This window comes from Rhinopithecus roxellana, chromosome 13 (assembly GCF_007565055.1).
Source record: "Rhinopithecus roxellana isolate Shanxi Qingling chromosome 13, ASM756505v1, whole genome shotgun sequence".
Classification (NCBI taxonomy): domain Eukaryota; kingdom Metazoa; phylum Chordata; class Mammalia; order Primates; family Cercopithecidae; genus Rhinopithecus; species Rhinopithecus roxellana.
The window spans coordinates 69,174,572-69,197,969 of NC_044561.1; the positions used below are offsets into that span (position 1 = coordinate 69,174,572).

At 40.1% G+C, this 23,398-nt stretch overlaps 1 protein-coding gene across 2 annotated transcripts in view; it reads left to right on the forward strand.

The window, feature by feature from the left end:
* Nucleotides 1-16,818, forward strand: part of JAM2 (junctional adhesion molecule 2) — an 80,241-nt gene extending 63,423 nt beyond the window's left edge. The window contains exons 6-10 of one of the 2 annotated variants that reach the window (XM_010383429.2): nucleotides 373-472; nucleotides 4,667-4,774; nucleotides 8,428-8,443; nucleotides 11,321-11,363; nucleotides 13,920-16,485. In XM_010383429.2, coding sequence (XP_010381731.1) covers nucleotides 373-472; nucleotides 4,667-4,774; nucleotides 8,428-8,443; nucleotides 11,321-11,363; nucleotides 13,920-13,952 — 300 coding nt within the window. In that variant the 3' untranslated portion in view covers nucleotides 13,953-16,485. Of the gene's footprint in view, nucleotides 1-372; nucleotides 473-4,666; nucleotides 4,775-8,427; nucleotides 8,444-11,320; nucleotides 11,364-13,919 lie in introns of both variants that reach the window. The other variant, XM_030915175.1, reaches the window with a different exon arrangement.
* The last annotated feature ends 6,580 nt before the right edge of the window (nucleotides 16,819-23,398 follow it).

The window sequence follows — 23,398 nt, forward strand, 5'->3', positions numbered from 1 at the left end:
CCCTTCATTTATAAATGATGTTTCCTAGGAATTAGAAATACCTAGACTACTTAATACTACCATGTGTTATGAACTTTAAAAAATGCTCACTGCCTTCCTAACTGTACTGCTTTCATGGTAAAAAAAAAAAAAAAAAAAAAAAGAAAGGAACTTCCCGTATGTATTTTATCTTTGTTCTTTGTCAAATTAAGCAAAAGTCTAGCTTAAACTCCTTGAAGTCATGGAGACTTTTAAATTCATAGTAAAAATAGAAAGTCTCAAATTTTTAAAAGAAAGACAAACTTAAAGCTAAAACTTGAGGGACAGGGTTATTTAAAAAGTCTACTTGTAGATCTATGGCTTAAAAATACATATTTTTGCATCCACAAATAGCAATTTAATACTGTTTCCAAACTGGATACTGGAGAATATTCCTGTGAAGCCCGCAATTCTGTTGGATATCGCAGGTGTCCTGGGAAACGAATGCAAGTAGGTAAGCATGAAATATTGGGAGGAACAAATGGTTTTCAATTAGACTGTGAATTCCAGCATTTGGGGGTAGAAGGAGCAAGGAGCAGGACATATCTGAGTGACTTGAAGGATAAACAGGAGAGAATGATTAAAATTAACTTGATATGATGTGTTGCAAAGAAGCAAAGATGCTGTTTTTAAGCCATCTCCCAAATAAGCCAAAAATACTTAGTATTGTATTTAACCACTGTTTTTAGTTTTTTAAATAATTGTTTTTAAAATACATTCTTCTGGGTAATCTTTCTCTCGATTAAAAGTTAAGTATCTTGTAGTCTAAATTGTTGAAAGTCCAGAAGTTTGAATTTCTGATATTTTTTAAATTCAGGAATGCATATCATTGATATTATCCACCAAATTAATTCAGGTGTTGACATTTACAGTCAACATAGCAGTTATTTAAGTAATCAGAAAGTATCCCTTTCAATGCTGCTTTGAAATTATTTAAAAAATTCATCACAACATGTTTAAAAATTAAGGCATTGTTTTCTTAGTTTCATTTATTCACATATGTCCTCATGGGTTTTTCTTTTGTTGTTGTTGTTTTTGGTTTTTGTTTTTTTGAGACAGAGTCTCCGTCTGTTGCCCAGGCTGGAATGCAGTGTCGCGATCTCGGCTCACTGCAACCTCTGCCTCCCAGGTTCAAGCAATTCTCCTGCTTCAGCCTCCCAAGTAGCTGGGATTACAGGCGCACCCACCGCACCCAGCTAATTTTGGTATTTTTAGTAGAGACAGGGTTTCACCATGTTGGTCAGGCTGGTCTCAAACTCCTGACCACAGGTGATCCGCCCACCTCAGCCTCCCAAATCTGGGAGGCTGTAATCTGGGATTACAGGCGCACCCACCACACCCAGCTAATTTTGGTATTTTTAGTAGAGACAAGGTTTCACCATGTTGGTCAGGCTGGTCTCAAACTCCTGACCACAGGTGATCCGCCCACCTCAGTCTCCCAAAATGCTGGGATTACAAGTGTGAGCCACCGCGCCTGGCCTGTCCTCATGGTTTTTACCATTACCTTGTACTACCAGCACAATTTCTGTTTATTTTTCCTTCCATTTAAATGGTCCTGTTTAATTTAAACGTCTACCTTTGCCTTCTCTTAAGGAATCATATCCAGGAAGTCATGGTTTTGATGTATTAGGTACTTTTTCTTAGCACACAATAAATGCGTAATGAATAAAATTTAAATGTTTGTTTCTCCACGAGGACCACTTTAATTTGGACATGATTCTCACATATCTACTCTTTCTAAATACAAGTTTGCTTAGAGGTTAAAATTAGTTTGTTTAATGCTCATCCATTGATCCGAGGTGTTTTGTGTCCTTGGTTGGGACTTACATCTTTTGAAATACATACACATTCATAAATTCATTTTTTTGGTTTTCTTTGTGAATTATAACTATTTTCACATGTAACCAAAATTAGAATATGTTAACTCTCCTAAAGAAATTTTTTCAACGTGCAGGATTTGTTGGTTGTTTTTTGTACCGACTCACTGTAAAACTCCAGCAGACTCTACTCACACTGAGCCTTTCAGCAGTTTAGTTCCTTTTCTTTCAGTCAGAAAAATGGTACCTTCCTTTTATAGAGACTTTTTTCCAAAAAAAAAAGAAATGACAAAATATTTTCATATTTAATGTTACATTTTTTCTACAGTGAGACATAATACGGCTGTATGACTTGCTCAACATCACAGAAAACGGTGAACAGGATGTAAGAAGTTAACTTACTCCTAATCTATTACTCCACTATCTACCATTTCATTGAAGAAAAATAACATAAAATTCATACCACAACTTAGCACTTACAGGACAAGACAATTTTTTGTCAGTATTTCCTTTTAGGGTGAATCCTTCCTTCATAGATGTTAAATTCATTGACAAACTACAAGACAGTTTTTTTTTGTCAGATAATAGCCCTTACTTTGAATGCTTCATAGATGTTAAATTTATTGACTACTACAACGTAAATAGAAGGCACACTTTGGTTCTCAGGAATTTCACTTATTGATTTGACTTTGCCTAAGATTATGATTACTGTAGATTTTTTCTCTATCTGCTCTTTTTAATCCAAGTAAATAAAAAGCCGAATCTTACTGACCTCTCAATACCCAAGCAAACTGAGTTTATACCAAGCAATAATTAATGTTTTCTACTCTGGTCAAATTACTTAACCTTTCAAAAGATTTATCGAGTTTTCTTTTTTTAAAAAAAATCAATATTTTGGAGGTATTTAAGAAAATTAATAACACACTTGGCATTAGGAAAGAATTTCGAGACCTAAAGTTTTTATAATAAGCAGATTCACTTAAACAGTATCTCTAAAAAGATCATTTCCAAAGTGTACATTGCTTTAAAATATTTATTTTTGAGAAAATGCTACCTAATATTTTCTCTAGGTTATTTAATCATATGCTAATTAAAACTTGTTTTTTAAAATGGGAACTCTTTGAAGAATTGCTTCTTTAATAAATACATGGGAAGTATCTAAATGGCAGAAGAGTGTGGCTCATAAAATCCTCACGGACAAGATGGAGAAATATGGTCCAAACAATGTTTCGGTGGATCCACATGCAGTTGAATCCCATGCTCAAAGAATGTTAATCAATTGTGTTGTATGACGGGAGGTGTCTACTAGACTGTTACATAGTTCTTTCCTAAACAAATCCATGTTCATCATATTATTAATGACTTGAATGAGAGGTTTTTTTTTTTTGTTTGTTTGTTTTTTGTTTTTTTTTTTTTTTTGAGATGGAGTCTTGTTCTGTCGCCCAGGCTGGAGTGCAGTGGCCGGATCTCAGCTCACTGCAAGCTCTGCCTCCCGGGTTCATTCTCCTGCCTCAGCCTCCCGAGTAGCTGGGACTACAGGCGCCCGCCACCTCGCCCGGCTAGTTTTTTTTTTTTTGTATTTTTTAGTAGAGACAGGGTTTCACCGTGTTAGCCAGGATGGTCTCGATCTCCTGACCTCATGATCCGCCCGTCTCGGCCTCCCAAAATGCTGGGATTACAGGCTTGAGCCACCGCGCCCGGCCGAGAGTATTTTTAATAAAATTCTCAATTTGCAGAAATGTTAAGCTTGGAAGGTTAATAATGTAATTATTATTAATAATTTTTATTAATTATATTATTAATAATAATACATTATAATTAATGTATTATTGGGCAACAGAATCAATCTGGGAAGAATCACAGTAGTTATTTCCAAACTTGGGTTCAAAAAATCCAGTTGCATTACATTAGAGGATGGATGCCTTAACAGCCATAGGAAAAGCCTCAGAGAATTTAATTCATTTTTCATAAATAGGATGACAGTTTAGTGGCATATATGTACATGGCTGTATGTACACATATATACACACCCATATAATTCAAAAAGGAAGGTATTTCTTACACTTAGTTTTACAGAATAACAATGACATGTGCTTTTTTTTGAGACAGTCTCTGTCACCTAGACTGGAGAGAAGTAGTGCAGTCATAGTTCACTATAATCTCAAACTCCTGGGCTCAAGTGATCCTCCAGCCTCAGCCTCCTGAGTATCTGGGGCTCCAGGAATGCACCACCATATCCGGCTAATTTTTTTTGTCTTTTATTTTTTAGAGATGGATTCTTGCTGTGTTGCCTAGGCTGGTCTCAAATTCCTAGCCTCAAGCAGTCCTCCCACCTCAGCCTCCTGAGTAGCTAGGATTACAGGCATGAGCCAACATGCCCAGCACCACGTGCTTTCTTTGATGCCGAGTTTTTCATTATTTGTGAAATTGACACAGATGATGAGGTAGAAGAATTTTAAGTAAGATGTGGGGTAGGGAGTGGCAGTAGAATACTTGAACTCATTGAACTTCAAAGATCGCTTTCGGTCTTTTAATCCTGTGAATTATTACACATCTCCACATGAATGCAAAAGAATAGCACACATTTTATTTTTTAATCTGAGAAGTTTTTAAAATTTAGTATTTTCCCAAAGCTTAAGTTCTGTTAATATGTTTAATCAATTTTGAACCGTGTCTTAGAATTGAGTTAGTTGAATAGGCTTCAAAATCGTTAAAGTATGCTTTATGATATAGCTGCAAAGGGGACCCTTTTTTTGAACCTTTTCAATTTAATGACTGCATCAGTCCGTGTAATCCACATACGTTTATGCACAGTTTATTTTGCATTCCAGATGATCTCAACATAAGTGGCATCATAGCAGCCGCAGTAGTTGTGGCCTTAGTGATCTCCGTTTGTGGCCTTGGCGTGTGCTATGCTCAGAGGAAAGGCTACTTTTCAAGTAAGTGAATTTCACTCTCCTTTGGCAGATGCCTCTCTATGGCTATGGAGTTTATTTATGAGACACTGTTTCTCCTAGGAAGTTTTTTTTTTTTTTCCCAGACAGAGTCTTGCTCTGTTGCTTAGGCTGGAGCGCAGTGGTGGCAAAATCTCCACTCAATGCAACCTCCACCTCCCAGGTTCAGGTGATTCTCACGTCTCAGCCTCCCAAATAGTTGGGATTACAAGCGTGCACCAACACACCCAGCTCATTTTTGTATTTTTAGTAGAGATGGAGTTTCGCTATGTTGGCTAGGCTGGTCTCGAACTCCTGGCCTCAAGTGATCTGCCCGCCTTGGCCTTCCAAAGTGCTGGGATCACAGTTGTGAGCTGTCGCGCCTGGCCCTCTCCTAGGAAGTTCTAACAAACTCTGGAGAATATTGTTCATTTATTTTCTGCTATAGAAAATGTTCAGGATGACATGCAGGTGGCTTATGAAACACCTTGGCAAACCTAGGGAGAAAAGGCAAAGCTGCCTAGCTGCAAATTCCAGAGAGTACCACAGAATATGCAAGAGATCCTTGGAGTGCTGCAGTGCAGCGAGACAGAGATATTCAATGTGAACAGATATTTATAGTATCTTTGCATGTTTTTAAGATTTTTTTTTTTTTTTGAAAGAGTCTCACTCTGTCACCCAGGCTGGAGTGCGGTGGCGCAATCTCGGCTCACTGCAAGCTCCGTCTCCCGGGTTCACGCCATTCTTCTGCCTCAGCCTCCCAAGTAGTCGGGACTACAGGCGCCACCACCACGCCTGGCTAATTTTTGTATTTTTAGTAGAGATGGGATTTCACCATGTTAGCCAGGATGGTGTTGATCTCCTGACCTCGTGATCCACCCGCCTCGGCCTCCCAAAGTGCTGAGAGTACAGGTGTGAGCCACCATGCCCGGCCAATATCTTTTTAAGTTAGGAATTGTATATCTCAAGATATAAGTTGATTTCAAATTTATAAAGAAATTTCATTGAAATAAATAAGTGAAATATTTCATCAGTGTAGAACAGTGAAGTGTTGAATGTTAAATTTAGGACAACTGTATTTAGAAGAGAATTGTTCAGCTGGGTGTGGTGGCTCACGCCTGTAATCCTACCACTTTGGGAGGCTGAGGCGGGTGGATCACTTGAGGTTAGGAGTTCGAGACCAGCCTGGCCAACATGGTGAAACCCTGTCTCTGCTAAAAATACAAAAATTAGCCAGGAATGGTGGCATGCACCTGTAGTCCCAGCTACTCGGGAGGCTGAAGCAGAGGAATCACTTGAACCTGGGAGGTGAAGGTTGTAGTGAGCCAAGATTGTGCCACTCCACTCCAGCCTGGGTGAAAAAGCAAGACTCTGTTGCAAAAGAAAAAAAAAGAGAGAGAGAATTGTTCAGTCAAAACTAGAAACCTATTGTATTTATGAGAACTACTTCTGTACACAGTTTTGAATTCTTCACATTTAGACCTTTTGTAACTTCACACCTCCATTTGATGATGCAATAGGTTTGATGTAAATGGGTGAGATTTTAAAATGTTTTATTCTCTTAATGCATTTCTTCACTCTCTAATATTATTGGAGAGCTCAGAAGCTGCAGCACTCTATCAGGTCCACTGGCAATAGTGTATAAAATAAAATTTTTAATTGAATTACAAATTTATAGCATATACAAGTTCTAGACCCATTGTTTTACAGCAAACATTAATTTTGGAATTTAGATTTTTAAAACAATTTTTTTTTTTTTTTTTTTTTTTTTGGAGACAGGGTCTCACTCTGTCACCCATGCTGAGTGCAGTGGTGTGATCATGGCTCACTGCAGCCTTGACTTTCCAGGCTCAAGAGGTCCTTCCACCTCAACCTTCTCAAGTAGCTGGTACTACAGGCACATACCACCACGCCTGGCTAATTTTCTTTTATTTTTTGTGGAGACAGGTTCTTGCTCTGTTGCTCAGGCTGGTATTGAACTCCTGGGATCAAGTAATCCTCCCACCCCAGCCTCCCAAAATGCTAGGATTACAGGTGTGAGCCACCACTCCTGGCCTTAAAAAAAGTATTTTGTGCCAAAATAAAACTTAAATATAAAATGTGTTCCTAATAATACCTACAATTAGGTATTATGTCTCATAAAATGTTTCTGAGGACATGGATTCCAAGAGATGCCCTATAATTAAGAATAACTGGGCTGAGTGTAGTGGCTCACACTTGCATTCCCAACACTTCGGGAGGCTGAGGCGGGAGGATCACTTGAGTCCAGGACTTCAAGACCAGCCTGGGCAACATAGGGAGACCCTTTCTTCACAAAAAATAAAAAATAAGCCAGGCATAGTTGCACACACCTTTAGTCCCAGCTACTCAGGAGGCTAAAGTAGGAAGATCGCTTAGCCCAGAAGGTCAAGGCTGCAGTGAGTTGTTATCTCACCACTGCACTCCAAGCTGGATAACAGAGCAAGACACTGACCAAACAAACAAAAAGAGCTGCTCTGTCAATTAATGCTTGTTCAGTGCTTCAATGTAGTCCACTGCAATGTAACTTTATGAATTGAATCCAGCTGTGTCCCCCTGCTGGTCATCAGTGAAAGTACAAACAAATAAGATGACTCTTTCAAAACTCTTGTCATCTTTATACCCTAAAAGAATACCGGTCTGAGTTTTTTAACGAGGAGTTAGTAAACAAATTTTCCTAAAGTACTGAATTAATTAAAAGTTGACTTGGGCCGGGCGCGGTGGCTCAAGCCTGTAATCCCAGCACTTTGGGAGGCCGAGACGGGCGGATCACGAGGTCAGGAGATCGAGACCATCCTGGCTAACACAGTGAAACCCTGTCTCTACTAAAAACACAAAAACTAGCCGGGCGAGGTGGCGGGAGCCTGTAGTCCCAGCTACTCGGGAGGCTGAGGCAGGAGAATGGCGCAAACCCGGGAGGTGGGGTTTGCAGTGAGCTGAGATCCGGCCACTGCACTCCAGTCCGGGCGACAGAGCGAGACTCCGCCTCAAAAAAAAAAAAAAAAAAAAAAAAAAAGTTGACTTGAATATTAGGGGTTCGTTATCTAAGAATGTTACTGTCATTTTCATCTAGCAGAAAAATCTATCCAAGAGGACCATATTCTTGAACTTATGTTTAGGACAGAGGTTGGCAGACTAATACCTGTGGACCAAATCTGCCCTCCCCGCCTATTTTTCTACGGCCTATGAACAAAAATGGCTTTACAGATGAACATTTACAATCTATTTGATGATAGGGACTACTGACTTTGAACCCCAATTAAAGAGAAATGTTATCTTCCCCAAAAGAATTCCATTTCTCTAACTAGTAGGCCTGCTTTTCAAGATTTTTATTATTATTATTATTATTATTATTATTATTATTATTATTATATTTTTTATTTTACCCTTAAAAATGTTTGGAAATTTGTTTGCTCTCTCGTTATCTAAGTACCTACATAGTATCCTCTTGGCCCCAAAGCCTAAAATGGTTGCTGTATGGCTCTTTACCAAAAAAGGTTGCCAACTCTTAATTTAGAAGGCATAAACATCGACAAGATTAAAATTAATAAAAATAAATTAAACCCAAACTCATTTTTATATGAATCTGCATCATACCATAATAACCCTTGCATTAATGATACATATTTTTTCTTTTGCAGAAGAAACCTCCTTCCAGTAAGTATACTTTCCTACAATGCATGTCTTTCCTCTATGTCAACTACTTTTCTATTAATCATCTGCTTAAAGTCAAAAGAGGGAAGTTGGGTTATTTGTGTAAGTTTACTCTCCCAAGAAGTTACTCAAGTTTATCAAGAAATACATCTGTATTAGGCTGTTCAGCAAGCTTTAATAACTTGCTGATCTGTTGGATGTGGGCTGTGAGAGAAACAGAGAAATACTCGAGATGGGATAATTTATTTTAAAAAGAGGTTTAATTGGCTCATGGTTCTGAAAGTTGTGCAAGCCTGGCACCAACACTGCTTGGCTTTTGGGAAGGCCTCAGGAAGCTTTTACTCATGGCTGAAGGCGAAGCAGGAGCAGGTACGTCACATGGCAAAAGCAGGAGCAAGGTTGGGGAGGTGCCATATACTTTTAAACAACCAGATCTCAAGAAAACTCAGTCACTATGCATCAAGGGGGTGGTACTAAACCACTCATGAGAAATCTGCCCCCCATGATCTCATCAGCTCCCTACAAGCCCCACCTCCAACACTGGGTATTACAATTCAACATAAGATTTGGGTGAGGCAAATATCCAGACTCTATCAGCATCACACTTCACACTTCATACCTACTTGTAAATGATAGTACACAGAGAATGATGATTACCCAGACAAGAAAAATGGTCACTAATTTGATTTCATAAGCATATCTATAAACTAATTTAAAAAAACATATTCGCTGTATTTTGCTAAATTGAAATTTTTCACATGAAATTTTAGTTAACAGTCATTTCTTATATTAATTGAATACCAATTTTGCGCCTAACACTGTTCTAAGGACCGGGGATACAGCAGTGAACAAAACAGGCCAAAAACCCCACAAAACTGCCTTATGGAGCTTACATTCTAGTAGAGAAAGGCAGAAAATAAATAGATAATAGTATATAGTATATCAGATGGTGGTATTATGGAGAAAAATAAAACAAACAAGAGAATATAGAATACAAAGGGTAGGAGTGGAGATTGTAATTTCAAATACGGTGGTCGGGAAGGATCTCACTAATATGGGATTTTTGAGAAAGGCCAGAAGACGGTGAGGAAGCAAGTTGTGCAAATAAGAATGAGAAGAGCGTTCAGGCAGAGGGGAGAGAGCGAACTGAAAGATCCTGAGGCCAGGCAAGCCTAGAGCATCTGAGGTATGTCAGCGGGACCAGGGTGACTGAAACAGAGTGAGAGAAACAGAGGAGATGAGTGTACACAAGTAGTGGTGGGGGCAGACTCTATGGAGTCCCTTTTAGGTGGTTGTGAGGAGTCTGGCTTTGGTCTGAGTAAGATAGAAAGTCACTGGAGGGCATTAAGCAGAGGAGTGGCATCATCTTAATTTTTCAAAACTCACACTGGCTTCTCTGTTAAGAATAAACTATGAGATGACAAAAGGTGGAAGCAGGGAGATCAGTTAGCAAACTACCACACTAAGTGAGGCAAGAGAAAACGGCGGCTGGTACGAAAGCAGTAGTGTTGGAGATGCTGAGAAGTGACAGTGTTTTGGATATAATGTTTTAATAACTTGCTGATCTGTTGGATGTGGGCTGTGAGAGAAAGAGTAATCGAAGATGGCTTCAAGGTTATGAGAAGGATGGAATTACCATTTACGGAAGTGTGGAAGATTTTAAGAGGAGAGAGTTTGGGAATGGTGATGGGGATAAGCGGAGAGGTTGGAGTGTTTGGAATTTTAATATTTGATATGCTTATCTGATTCCAAGTAGAGGTAATCAGTAAGTAACTGAATATTCAAAATCTAGAGTTTGGGAAAGTAACTGGAAATAGAATTGTAGGAGTCATTGATACATGAAATATGGATGAGCTCCTCAAAGCCCTGCAGTTTGTACTTATAACTGTCCTTCTTGCATGTATGGATGTGGCAGACCCAACTTTGGCTCCATAGGTGCAGAGAGAAGATGGATGACAAACTATCTGAGGCCATGGCAGTTGGGAGTGGAGAAGAGATACTGAAGCCATGGCTTCAGACAGTTTGTCATCTCCTAATTCCTTTGAAGAATCAGCTGCTGTTGACTTCCTGTTCCCAGATTTCTGGCTCAATCCTGGTCTCTCAGTCTCGTAAGATCCTAATACAAGTCTAGGTTGAAGTTCAAATTATCACGAACTAGCAGTAACAAAGCCAATGAGTTCAGAAGGGCACAGTAGCCTGAAAGTGTTGCTACTTCCCACCCCTATCCTCCAGGTGATTGTGAGGACTGTCGCTTTTATTGAGTGACACAGAAAGTAATTGGAAGGTTTTGAGCAGAGCGGAGACATCATCTTATGTTAAGTGGGAAGGGTGACATTGCTGCAGTGAGGGAGATTATTCTTCCATCAATATCTCTAGCAAATCAAGTAGTAATCTGGTGGGGAGTAACTTCATTCCTAGACATTTGCCCTGACATTCATTAAATCTGTGGCCTTCAAAATATGTTGAATGACAAAATGGATGAATGGAACCCTAGTCACCATGTAAAACTTTTTCCATGGAAAAATAAATTTTGAGATTATAATAGTCAAGCTTTCAAAATGTTAAATGTTAATATATTAAATTAAAAGTTAGTAAGTCTCTGTTGTGCATTCCACAAAAACTTTTCTTTAGTATACCAGCCATAAGCTACATTTACATGCACAAGGCTTCACACTGATGTTTTGTTGCATGAGTTTCTCTGTGAATATTGTCTATAAATATAAGGAATTCAGCAAGAATTGTTGTCTTGTTTTCTACCTAAGATATATGTTCATGTTCTTGCTGAGAAAATGTATGGAAGTAAAATTAACTAAAAGAGCATATATGTTCCAGATTGAAGTGATAATGCAGTAAATATTGTCTTTTATATTCCACAAACAGGAAGAGTAATTCTTCATCTAAAGCCACGACAATGAGTGAAAATGTGAGTATTTTTAAAGCATATTTATAGAATGAATGTGTTTAGGGAATAGGGCAGGGAAATGAATTATATGGACTTTGTGAATTTTCACTTTTAATACACTTTGCACCAGTGTCTATCACTGGTGTTTAAAAGGAGCTAAGTAGATGTTAGCTTCTGTACCCTATCTAGGATGGCATGATAAAGATACCTGGCATTTCCAATTGCAGAAGTGATCTTTAATCATATCATGATTTGTTTCACGGTATTTTCTATAATTTTTAGTCTGCTTAGTATCACTAGGTCTGGCATTATCGGCTCTCTTTGACAGATGAGTAAATTAAAACACAGGTTCTTACAGGATAACAGTGGTGGAGCTAGGACTCAGGCCCTTTTCTTCCCTGTAGCTTGACCAAGCAGAGTGGTTCCAGCAGATCTGTGGTTCTAGCATTCACCTTTGGTTATGTGAAGTACTTGGAACATTTTAGGGCTAGGCAATGTCTTAGTCATTTGGGCTGCAATAACAAAAATACCATACACTGGGTAATTTACAAACAACAAATTTATTTTCAGTTTTGGAGGCCGGGAAGTCCACAATCAAGGTGCCAGTAGATTCAATGTCTAGTGAGAGCCTGTTCCTCATAGATGGAGGCTTCCTGCTGTGTCCTCACACAGCAGCAGGGGCAAAACAAGCACCCTCCGGCCTCTTTGATAAGGGCACTAGTTCCATTCATGAAGGTCCTGCCCTCATCACCTGATCACCTCCTAAAGGCCCCACCTCTTAATATTGTTGCATTAAGGATTAGGTTTCAACATATGAATTTTGGGTGACACAAACATTCAGACCAGACCATTATATTTGAAAGGAACATTTCAGAAATGTTTGAAAAGACGCAGTAATTACCTAACTCAGAGGGTTTAAGGAACATAGACATTTGGACCCTTTGTAAACACTACATTGATGCAGCAAATACCATTAATTACTCAGATTTTGTAGCTCTTTGGATGGATATTCAGCCTTCTGGATGATTTTCTCAGGAATATAGTGGGTTGGGACTAAGTCGTTTCTTGAGAAACAAAGCATGGGTTCTCAGAAACACGTTACTCATCTATGGCAGGAATTCTCTCAGTTTTCCTCTCAGTAGAGTCTGGAGGGTGGGGCAGGGTGGGGGTCGGGGGAGGGGGGAGCCTGGACATCAGTATTTTAAATGCATAAGTGATTTTAATGGGTAGTAGTGTTTAATATTCACCCATTTTTCTGTACAAATTTGATTTTTAAAAATTGTTCCAGAAACTATTACAGAATTCACCTTATTTTGTGGTTTACTACACTGAAAACATACTGATGTTTAATTAGGGGACAAGAAACTTTGTTCCTGGCCGGGCGCGGTGGCTCAAGCCTGTAATCCTAGCACTTTGGGAGGCCGAGACAGGCGGATCACGAGGTCAGGAGATGGCGACCATCCTGGCTAACACGGTGAAACCCCGTCTCTACTAAAAAGTACAAAAAAAAAAAAACTAGCCGGGCGAGGTGGCGGGCTCCTGTAGTCCCGGCTACACGGGAGGCTGAGGCAGGAGAATGGCGTGAACCCGGGAGGCGGAGCTTGCAGTGAGCTGAGATCCGGCCACTGCACTCCAGCCTGGGCGACAGAGCGAGACTCCGTCTCACAAAAAAAAAAAAAAGAAACTTTGTTCCTACCATTTTTGTTCCTACAATTTACAGAAAGTACTCTCGGAGTGTAGAATCGAATACTCCCATCCCTCCAAACAGTATGAAGCACATTGTGGCTAAATTGAATGAACAAAAGCCATTTATTTTTTCTTTGCCTTCCTCTCAGTCGCCCTCATCAGCTAAGAGCTAGAGTCCCCTTCATTTCTCTTGTGCCCTACATCACAGGGTTTCTCAACCTCAATACTACTGATACTTTCGGCCACATCATTCTTTGTGTAAGGTGCTGTCCTGTACATTGCAGGATGCGTAGCAACATGCCTGTCCTCCAACACTAGATGCCAGGAGCATCCTCCTAACAGGATTTATCTGCCTCTGCCTTGCAGTCCTACCTCTTTACTCTCTGGGCAAAGCTTCAGAGTACCTTGTCTGCTAGGAGTTAGTTAATTAATTCCCCATAAAATGGGTTTAATTAAATATATACTGGTGTGGCTAGGTGCAGTGGCTGACGCCTGTAATCCCAGCACTTTGAAAGGCCGAGGCGGGTGGATCACAAGGTCAGGAGTTCTAGACCAGTCTGGCCAATATGGTGAAACCCCGTGTCTACTAAAATACAAAAATTAGCTGTGCATGGTGGCATGTGCCTGTAGTTCCAGCAGATTGGGAGGCTGAGGCAGGAGAATCACTTGAATCCAGGAGGCGGAGGTTGCAGTGAGCTGAGATCGTGCCACTGCACTCCAGCCTGGGCAACAGAGCAAGACTCTGTCTCAAAAAATAAATAAGATAAATAAATAAATACTGGTTTTTACCTGTAAAATTCTTACAATAAATACAGCTTGATATTCATAAGATTTATGTTTCTTTAAATATGAATTAATATATTTAAACTTGTTTTTTGTTTCTTTTCCTAGGATTTCAAGCACACAAAATCCTTTATAATTTAAAGACTCCACTTTTGAGATACACCAAAACCACCGTTGTTACACAAATTATTAAACTATTATAAAACTCTGCTTTGTCTGACATTTGCAAAGAGGTACATGAGGAAATGAAAGTGGTGTTTCATTTTAATTTTTATGGCTACTAACTCACCTGAACTTGTTATTTTAAACAAATAGTTCTGTCCACACCTAAAATACAGTCTGGCTTCTTGTGTCTGGACTAAGTTAAAAGAATCAAAATACTTTGTATATTCTGGGCTTTGGGAAATGTTAACTGCTTCCTAACTTCTAGAGAATGTTATTAAAATGTAACATACTGATTGTGAAGTTAATCCACAGATCATGAAAATATAAATCAGACTCTGAGCGACAGTCTGATTTAGGGGGTCCAACAAATACTCTGACAGATGCAAAAGGAACCTCTGGTCTCATTTCTGCCAGACTCCTCTTTTCTCCCCTCATATCATCTTATTCCGATGCTCGTTCATCACTAACATATCCACAGAAAGGAGGAAGCGGGATAGGTCTTAGGCCCGAGGATTTGCACTTAGTGTTTACTTCCATTCCTGAGAACTAAAAGCAACATCAAAAGAAATACCTAATGGCTGGAGCCCACAGGTGTGCACCACAGGATTCGCCTGGTGTGTGTCACTGATTTCTTCATTAAATGTAATTTTGACGGTCAAACACACAAACCAAAGTGGCTGATTTCACCCCTACTGCTGCTTGCCACTGCTTCCTTCTTGTAAGATTTCTTTAAAGAGGATCAGTGACCTTGGCATCAGAACTCACCACTGGAGGCTACACAAGTTTGCAGATACCTTTCCCTGCAGGAGTGGTGACTTCACATCTTTCTGTCTCTAAAAATTGTGCAGTGACATTCCGGGTCAAGTTCCTTGGTCAGGGGTTGCCAATTCTGCTTTTGGAAAAGGAGGGATGTGGAGGGAAGAAGTAATTGTCTACAAGGAAGATGAGATGAAAAAACTCACTGACTCCCTGCATCTGGTACTCCTCTTGATACATAGTGGGCACATGAGAAATGGTTCAAATGAAAAGTGGGTCTAATGTGGGTTTCTCAACTGATGAACTATAAAAGCCTCCAGCTACTATTACAATGTGAAAATTCCAATGATCCATTTACCAGAGCAGTTAGACTATGTTAAAAATGCATATCTGTAACTTCTTTTAATTACCAAATTGATATTAAAAACAAAATATGGCTAGGGCATGTCCTGTTCTTCTGGGCAAATCTGGATGAAAAGGTCACTTGTTACCTTTGACAACTATGAACATGGTTAATCTTCTTTCTTTTCTTTTTTTTTGAGACAGAGTCTCACTCTGTTGCCCAGGCAGGAGTGCAGTGGCACAATCTTGCCTCACTGCAACATCTGCCTCCCCTCCGCCTGCCAGGTTCAAGCAATTCTCCTGCCTCAGCCTCCCAAGTAGCTGAGATTACAGGCATGTACCACCACACCTGGCTAATTTTTGTAATTTTAGTACAGATGGGTTTCACCATGTTGGCCAGGCTGGTCTCGAACTTCTGACCTCAAATGATCCACCCGCCTCAGCCTCCCAAAGTGCTGGGATTACAACTGTTAGCCACCGCACCCAGCCAGTTATTCTTCTTTCAAAAGAATCTTCTCTTTTTACCCAATTGGCAAAGCAAATCCTCAGGATTCATTGAACAAATGGATTAAGCACCCACTGAGTGCCTAGCATGTGCCTGGACACCAGGCCACTGGGAAGATGCTCCCCCTTTGACTTAGCTGTGACATTCTATGTCTCTCACCAGATCCCTTCCTGGAGGTCGGGCTTCTGTAACATGGCTCTGCCCCCAAAATCAAATTTTCACCACGAGTCAGGGATCAGCAAATATTTTTTGTAAAGAGCCAGAAAGTAGGTATTTTAAGTCATAAGGTCCCTGTTAACAACTACTTGACTCTGCCATGGTAGCACAAAGGCAGCCACACCCAAAATAAGCAAGTGGTCATGTCTGTGTTCCAATAAGACTTTATTTACAAAAACAGCAGGCACAGACAAGATTTGGCCCACAGGCAGATTCCCAACTCATGGTGGTGAAGGACAGAAAAAAACACCTGTTTACAAGCTTTTGTAAGAAATCAGGCTAAATATTACCTGTTTGGGTTGGAAGATTTCTGTGGTTTCAGGAATGCTTTCCTCTTGCATTGGCATGCCAAGAGGATAGATGACTCTGAAAGACGCCTCTTCAGACATACCTGTCATCACACGAGATCAACTTCTTCAGTTTAAATGACACAAATCCATATTGTGGAGGGAAAATATGTAGTGCCTTAGCTTCACTAACAGTTGTAAAACTTCTTTTGAAGACATCAAAGGCTAGAGGATTCATTTTATGCAGTGTGAACATCTAACACTCTCTGTGTCAACATATATTGTACATTACCTTAAACTATTGTACTAGCTAACAATCCTTGTATAATGTTTTCTCCCACACAAAAGGCGCAGTATTGAGCACTAATTTCCTAATTATTAAAAGTATGTATATGTATCTGTGGGTCACTGGTGTCCAGACTTGTATTTCCATTTGTGTTTACTTGAGGAATTTGAACACTAACAATTGGTAAAATCCCATTGTAATTCTTATAGCATTTTGACTTTACTTTCTTGCAGTGAATTGTGTTGTGTAAAGATTAGGGCTTTAAAATCTTTATTAGCAAGCTTTGTTTTGTTTTCATTAGTGTTGCTGTTGTAACTAGATTTAATTTATTTTTAGTTGGAGGTTCGACCTAACTAAATCTGGACCGATTGTTTTTCAATACAACTTTGCAAAGAACTTCCTTCATCCACAGGTGGCTTTGTTTGATTAAAGTCTACACTAATAAAAATAGCTGAACTTGTTAAACTTTTTAGCCCCATATAACAGTGCAGGGAAAGAGTCATCCACCTATTGTTATTCATAAAACCCAGGAAACTACACCCTCTTACCTTCTGTAGCTATAAGGCTAGCTGCTGGTTAGCTGTTTAAGATTAGAATCTCACCATCTCTGTTTGGATGGCTGCCAACTTCTCAAATGCTGAGAAAAATACTCTGAAAATAAAAAGCAAAAACTATTTATTGAACACTTCATATATGTCAGAGGTGGGGATGGATGGGGGTGAGGATGTATAAAACCTCATTCATCTCAACGATACTATAAAGTGGGCAATGTCATCATTTTGCAGATGAGGAAACAGTTACTGACTTGCCAAGTTCATGGAGCTGAGGAGTGAGGAATCAGGGTCTGTGGGGACCCACATCAGTCTGATCCAGGATGTTTCACACACCATGTTTTTCTCTACCCCATGATTTCCTTTTAAATTCCTTGCTGTTATTGTTGAGATGGGGTTTTGCTCTGTCACCCAGGCTGGAGTGCAGTGCCGCAATCATGGCTTCCTACAGCTTCGACTTCCCAGGCTCAAGTGATTCCCCCAGCTCAGCCTCCCAAATAGGTGAAACCACAGGTGTGCGTCATGCCCAGGTAATTGTTTATTTATGATATTTTATTTTTGTAGCAGCGGGGTCTTGCCATGTTGCCAGGCTGGTCTCAAACTCCTGGACTCAAGCGCTCCTCCCTCTTCGGCCTCCAAAACTGCCGGCATTACTATAGGCCTGAGCCCGGTCCTTTTACTGATTGATTGATTGAGACGGAGTCTCGCTCTGTCACCAGGCTGGAGTGCAGTGGCGTGATCTCGGCTCATTGCAACCTCCAGGGTTCAAACAATTCTCCTGCCTCAGTCTCCCGAGCAGCTGGGACTATAGGTGTGCACCACCACACTTAGCTAATTTTTGTGGTTTTAGTAGAGACAGGGTTTCACCATGTTGGCCAGGATGGTTTTGATCTCCTGACTTCGTGATCTGCCCACCTCAGCCTCCTGAAGTGCTGGGATTACAGGCGTAAGCCACTGCGCCCGGCCAAGCCCAGTCCTTTTAAATTCTTGTGTTATTCTCTGTCACTTTCCCTTCATCCTCAGTTATCTCTGGCCCCTCCACCACCTTCCAGTCTCACTGCCAGACAAAATACCTTTTTGTCATGCCTTCCCCCCAAACCAGTCTAAATATCACAATGGACCATTTCATTCTCTTCCACTCTCCTGTCATTCTCCGAAGATGCCCAAATCTCTAATATTATTTTGAAAAATATTGAGGCTAACCAGGATGAATGCATTTAAATCCTGTCACCACTACTGCCCCCTCCTATCTCTAAATCTCTCCATCCTTAGCCTCCCATTTACATTGACTACATCATTCATTGTCTTATTCGATTCTTCAGTCACTACTTTCACCTTTTTATCTCAGGCTTTCACTACTATCTCAACTTTTGTCTCCTGGGAAGACAAGTACCTACCCTCAAGTACCCTACAAGTACCTCTACCCTCAAGTACCCTCTCACAACATCAATCTCTCCAGTTCCAAAGGCTCCTTTTCCCTCTAATCTCCTCTTCCCCCCACTCCGTCCATCAATTTGCCCCATTTCTCTCGAACCATGTCAACTCCCTTCTCCCTTCCCCTGGCTAAAACCCTTTCACTCTTCCTTTACCTAGTCTATCACAAAATCTAAACTCCTCAGCCTGGAATTCAAGGTTTCCCACCCATCACAGACATATCCCATCATATTGCCACAGCCTATGTATTCAGCTACATGTTCTACTAACTTCTTTGGTTGCCTTATGCACCCATTAAACTGAGCTATGGACATTTTATCTTAACCTGTTTTACCCCTCCTCTATACATTTCCTGATAATACCCCATCCACCTGGAATGCTAATTCTCCTAAACACAAGACTTGTATATTCTATCTACTCATTAAGAGACAGGTCAAATTCCACCCCCTCTAGGACAGCCTTCTCTCATTTCCCCTGCTGGAAAAGGTTTCTTTCTTCTCTGAATTTCTGTAACCCTTGATTCACTTACTGGTTTCTATCCTGTGATAGGAATGAACATGTTTGACACCCCTACCAACCTGGAAGCATTTTGAGAAAAGAACCATGTTTTACACAACCTTATAAGACCCAAATAATTTAACAGCATCTAACACATGGTTGGCATTTAGTGATAAATGAATTTTTACAAATCAAAGGAACACTTATCAAAGAGCAAATTTAGTATTTAATTATAAAATGTCCCCATAAATTGTTAGAATATTAATAAATGATTATATTCTGCAATATATAATTATAATAGTTATCTAATATGTGAAGTTACAAAATTGTTCCATGAATGAAGGTTGGATGGAAACTATTTTTCTCATACCAGTCTTTCAGCAATTAGACATGAATTTCCACACAGTTCTTCAGAAGCTCTTCAAATATTTTTCCAACTTTAAAATTTTAAAATTTAATTTTCCATCTTTTGTTTTCTCTTTTTGGAACACTTTTAGCATTAACAACTGGTTAAGAAATCCAAGGTAAACTAAAAGCTTTCATTTGTGATACTTTCAGTATTTGTTTACTTTTCAATATATGCCAAGTTTTTACTTGACCAGGTTTGAAAAAATGTATTAAGACAAACTAGAGTGTAAAATGTCTTTTTACTTTCTACCAAGAAATGCTCTCAAAGCAAGTAAAGAGTGTGTCAACAAAGAACCTGTTTAACTTCTTTGAGATTGAAAGTAGGCTGTTTCAAAGCTCCATCTCATGATCCCTTTATTTTCAACTTCAAGTGTGCTATTTATAAAGTTTCTTAAAGATGGAATAAAAATAGAGATTTACCAAGAGCTATAGTTGGAGTCCTAAAGTTGCTTATGCTTTTTTTTTTTTTTTTTTTTTTTTTGAGATAGAGTCTTGCTCTGTCACCCAGGTTGGAGTGCAGTGGCGCAATCTTGGTTCACTGCAGCCTCCTGGGTTCACACAATTCTCATGCCTCAGCCTCCTGAGTAGCCAGGATTACTGGCACTGGCCATCATGCCTGGCTAATTTTTGTATTTTTAGTAGAGACGGGGTTTCGCCATGTTGGTCTTGAACTCCTGACCTCAGTGATCCGTCTACCTCAGTCTCTCAAAGTGTTGGGATTACAGGCGTGAGCCACTGCGCCCAGCCAACTTCCTAATTTTTCATTCTCAAACTTTCTTTCCAAATATTTACTATAGAATTTAACTACTGTTAAATTGAAGTTACTGTAGGTTAAGAAACATTTTCTTTCTAAATCTTAGGATAACATATACCAAAGAGAATGAATAAGCATCTCTTTACAAAGATGCTACATTCATGTAACAGGATGTTAATTGGGACTTTCTCTGTTGCTCAAAGACTAAAAACAAGTATCCCACTTTCGAGGGAAAATGAAGACTGGACGCAGTGGCTCACACCTGTAATGCCAGCACTTTGGAAGGCTGAGGTGGGAGGATTACTTGAATCTAGAAGTTCGGGAACAGCATGGACAACACAGTGAGACTGTCTCAAAAAATTGAAGAACTAGCTGGGTGTGGTGACATGCGCCTGTAGTCCCAGCTACTCGGGAGGCTGAGACAGGAGGATCACTTGCGCCCAGGAGGTTGAGGCTGCAGTGAGCTGTGATCACACCACTGCAACTTTAGCCTGGACAAAAGAGTGACACTTTGTTTCAAAAAAAGAAAAAAAAAAAAAAAAAGAAAATGAAAAATACATTGGGTATAAATACCCCTTCACTGTTCATGAAGAGACAGCTACCCTGAAATAATTACTCCAGTCCACCACTACTCTTTACCCTTCACCTCATCACACAGTCCTTATAAGCTGAAGTGTGTATGGATGGATTTGGGATGGGAAGGAATGAGGGGACAGAAAGAGACAAAGAATGAGTTTGCCAAAGTCATAAGGAGTACTAGTCCCCACGTCACCCCCAAGGGAAGTAAAGAGACTGTTTAAGAGAATCACTTGCAAAAACTGAAGGCACCTGCCAAGGAAACAGGAGCTATTTGAGCCGGTGGAAAAAGAGCTGGAAAAAAATATCAAGAAGAGGGGGAGGGCCAGGTGTGGTAGTGTGTGCCTATAGCGCCAACTACTCTGGAGGCTGAATTGGGCGGATTGCTTAAGCCCAGGAATTCAAGGCTGCAGTGAGCTATGATCAAGCCACTGCCTGGGCAACAGAACAAAAGCCCATCTCTTTAAAAAAAAAAAAAAAAAAAAAAAAAAAAAAAAGGTGAGCAAAGTAGGGGAGGATGGTGAAACATCTGTTTTCCCAAGATTTCTTAGGTCAAGGACATGAGTGTCCCATGGGTCCCGCAGGCACCATTGGAAGTAGCTGGGCTTCAGCCTTCTTGCCAGTGTCTCACCAGAGCAAACATCAGAAACAGTGTGTACTTACCATTCCAGTGGGAGCTAAGGGGAGTCTGGAAGGGAGTAGGAGTGAATCTGCCATTCAGGAGAATGGAATCTGTACGACTGGGAAGACCTCCTTTGGCCACAGGGCCCCCCACAAGAACTCATACATGCACCTTACCAGAGAGCTAGCATTTGGAAGGCTGCTACTACCCCAGGAGCAGCAACAATCAGAGAAACAACAGCAGCCAAAAACAAACAAAAAAAACCTACACTGAATGTTAAATAAGTAAAAATTGCCTAGCCTTCTTGGGTTACTATTAAAGGTAGTGCTATGTAAGTAACAGACACATGTCCCTTTCTAGTTCTCCTTACCTCTCCTCAACTCAAATTTCCTCTTCGTATAAGGACACCAGTCAGATAGGATTAAGACCTACCCTAAAGGTCTCATTTTAACTTAAAGCCCCTATCTCCAAATAGTCACATTATGAGGTAGTGGAAGTTGGGTTTCAATTCAATCAAAGTATGAATTTTGGGGAAACACAATTCAGTTCATAACACCAGGCAAGGGGGAAAATAGCCAGGGGGAAAATAGCCATTTTGGATAACCACAAGCCTGAGATCGTTTGTCATAATCACATAAAGTGGTTCTGAATGGTTAAGTGCAGGGCAAGGAGTGACCTGGCAGGCTGAAGTGCTGCACAAAGGCCAGCGTTTGCAGGGTTGGAGCAGTCTAGCCAAAAAGAGAAAGGGACTCTGAGGAAGATGAAGCCTTGGTTAAGATCCCTGACTCACAGCACCACCAGAGGTTCAGCTTGAAAACAGGGAGTGTTTGCCTGACCAAAATTTAAATGTAAATGTACAGCCCTGTAATATAGGGCATGAGAATAGGATGCTTCCTACAGTCAAACAGAACCCTGTTTCAATAATGAACAAAGAGACTGGGATATTCAAGCAGTTCTACAGTTGTGAGACAAGTAAAAAACGTGTGAATGAGATAAGTATGTGTTAGCTGATAAAAGGTAAAATTCAGCTGAACTCTGAATGAAGAAGGAGGTAAAGAGACAGGGAGAGGAAGCATATGCAGAAAAGGTCAGTTTGTTCTCTACTGACTGGCAGTTCCAGCTGACACAAGACGGCTTTGCAGCCACAGGTGGGTGGAGGAGAGCTGTTTCAGGGTAGGTTAGAGGAAGACCCTGGGCCAACTAGACTTCCACGATTACCTTTAGATAGTGCCATAATTAAATACCCGATTCTCTGTTCCAACGCCTGCAATTATTTAAGTAAAAGTAGTTCAACTGCTCTGTCACTGCTTAGCCACATTTGAAGAAAAGTGGGCTGTTTCTTCCTACTGTACTGCCCTCCCCAATTCCTTCTCTACACTGCATATTAATCGTATCTACATAATTAGGAAATATCTGTAGATCTTTCAAAATGGTATTCCCTAGCAGGTTTTGCCTTCAGCTACACTATGCCATAATAAAAATCTATTCCCTTTGGCCCAGGCACAGTGACTCAAGCCTGTAATCGCAGCACTTTGGGAGGCTGAGGTGGGTGGATCACCTAAGGTCAAGAGTTTGAGACCAGCCTGGCCAACATGGTGAAACCCTGTCTTTACTAAAAATACAAAAATTAGCCAGGCATGGTGGCGCACACCTGCAATCCCAGCTACCCGGGAGGCTGAGGCAGGAGAACTGCTTGAACCTGGGCAACATAGCAATACTCCATCGCCGGGGAAAAAAAAAAAAAAACAGAACACTGTTGGCTTCACACTTTTACAGAAAATCTTAAAGATCTATTAAAGACCTATATTTAACACATATCAGAGATATTGTCAAATACTAATAAGACATGGCTGTTTTTCCTTTAAAATTTACATTTTTGTAAGCCTGATTTTGACCATTAAATTTTTTTTTAAAATAACTTCCTTGAGAGCCAGTTACAGTCACTAAAATTTTGACCATGTCTGATATGACACTTATCTAGAATGTATCTGTTGGAACTCTTCTTACTAGGACAAAACAACACCATATGGTTTACTCTTTTAAAGTAAGTTCCTTTATAGAACCCCATTCATCCCTACCTTTCCCTCATCAATCTGAACAGAATTGTAACATACACTGTGACCTGCAAGCAAAGATGAGGGACCTGGGTTACTAGGAGAAAATTATTTAACATTTGAGGAGATCAAA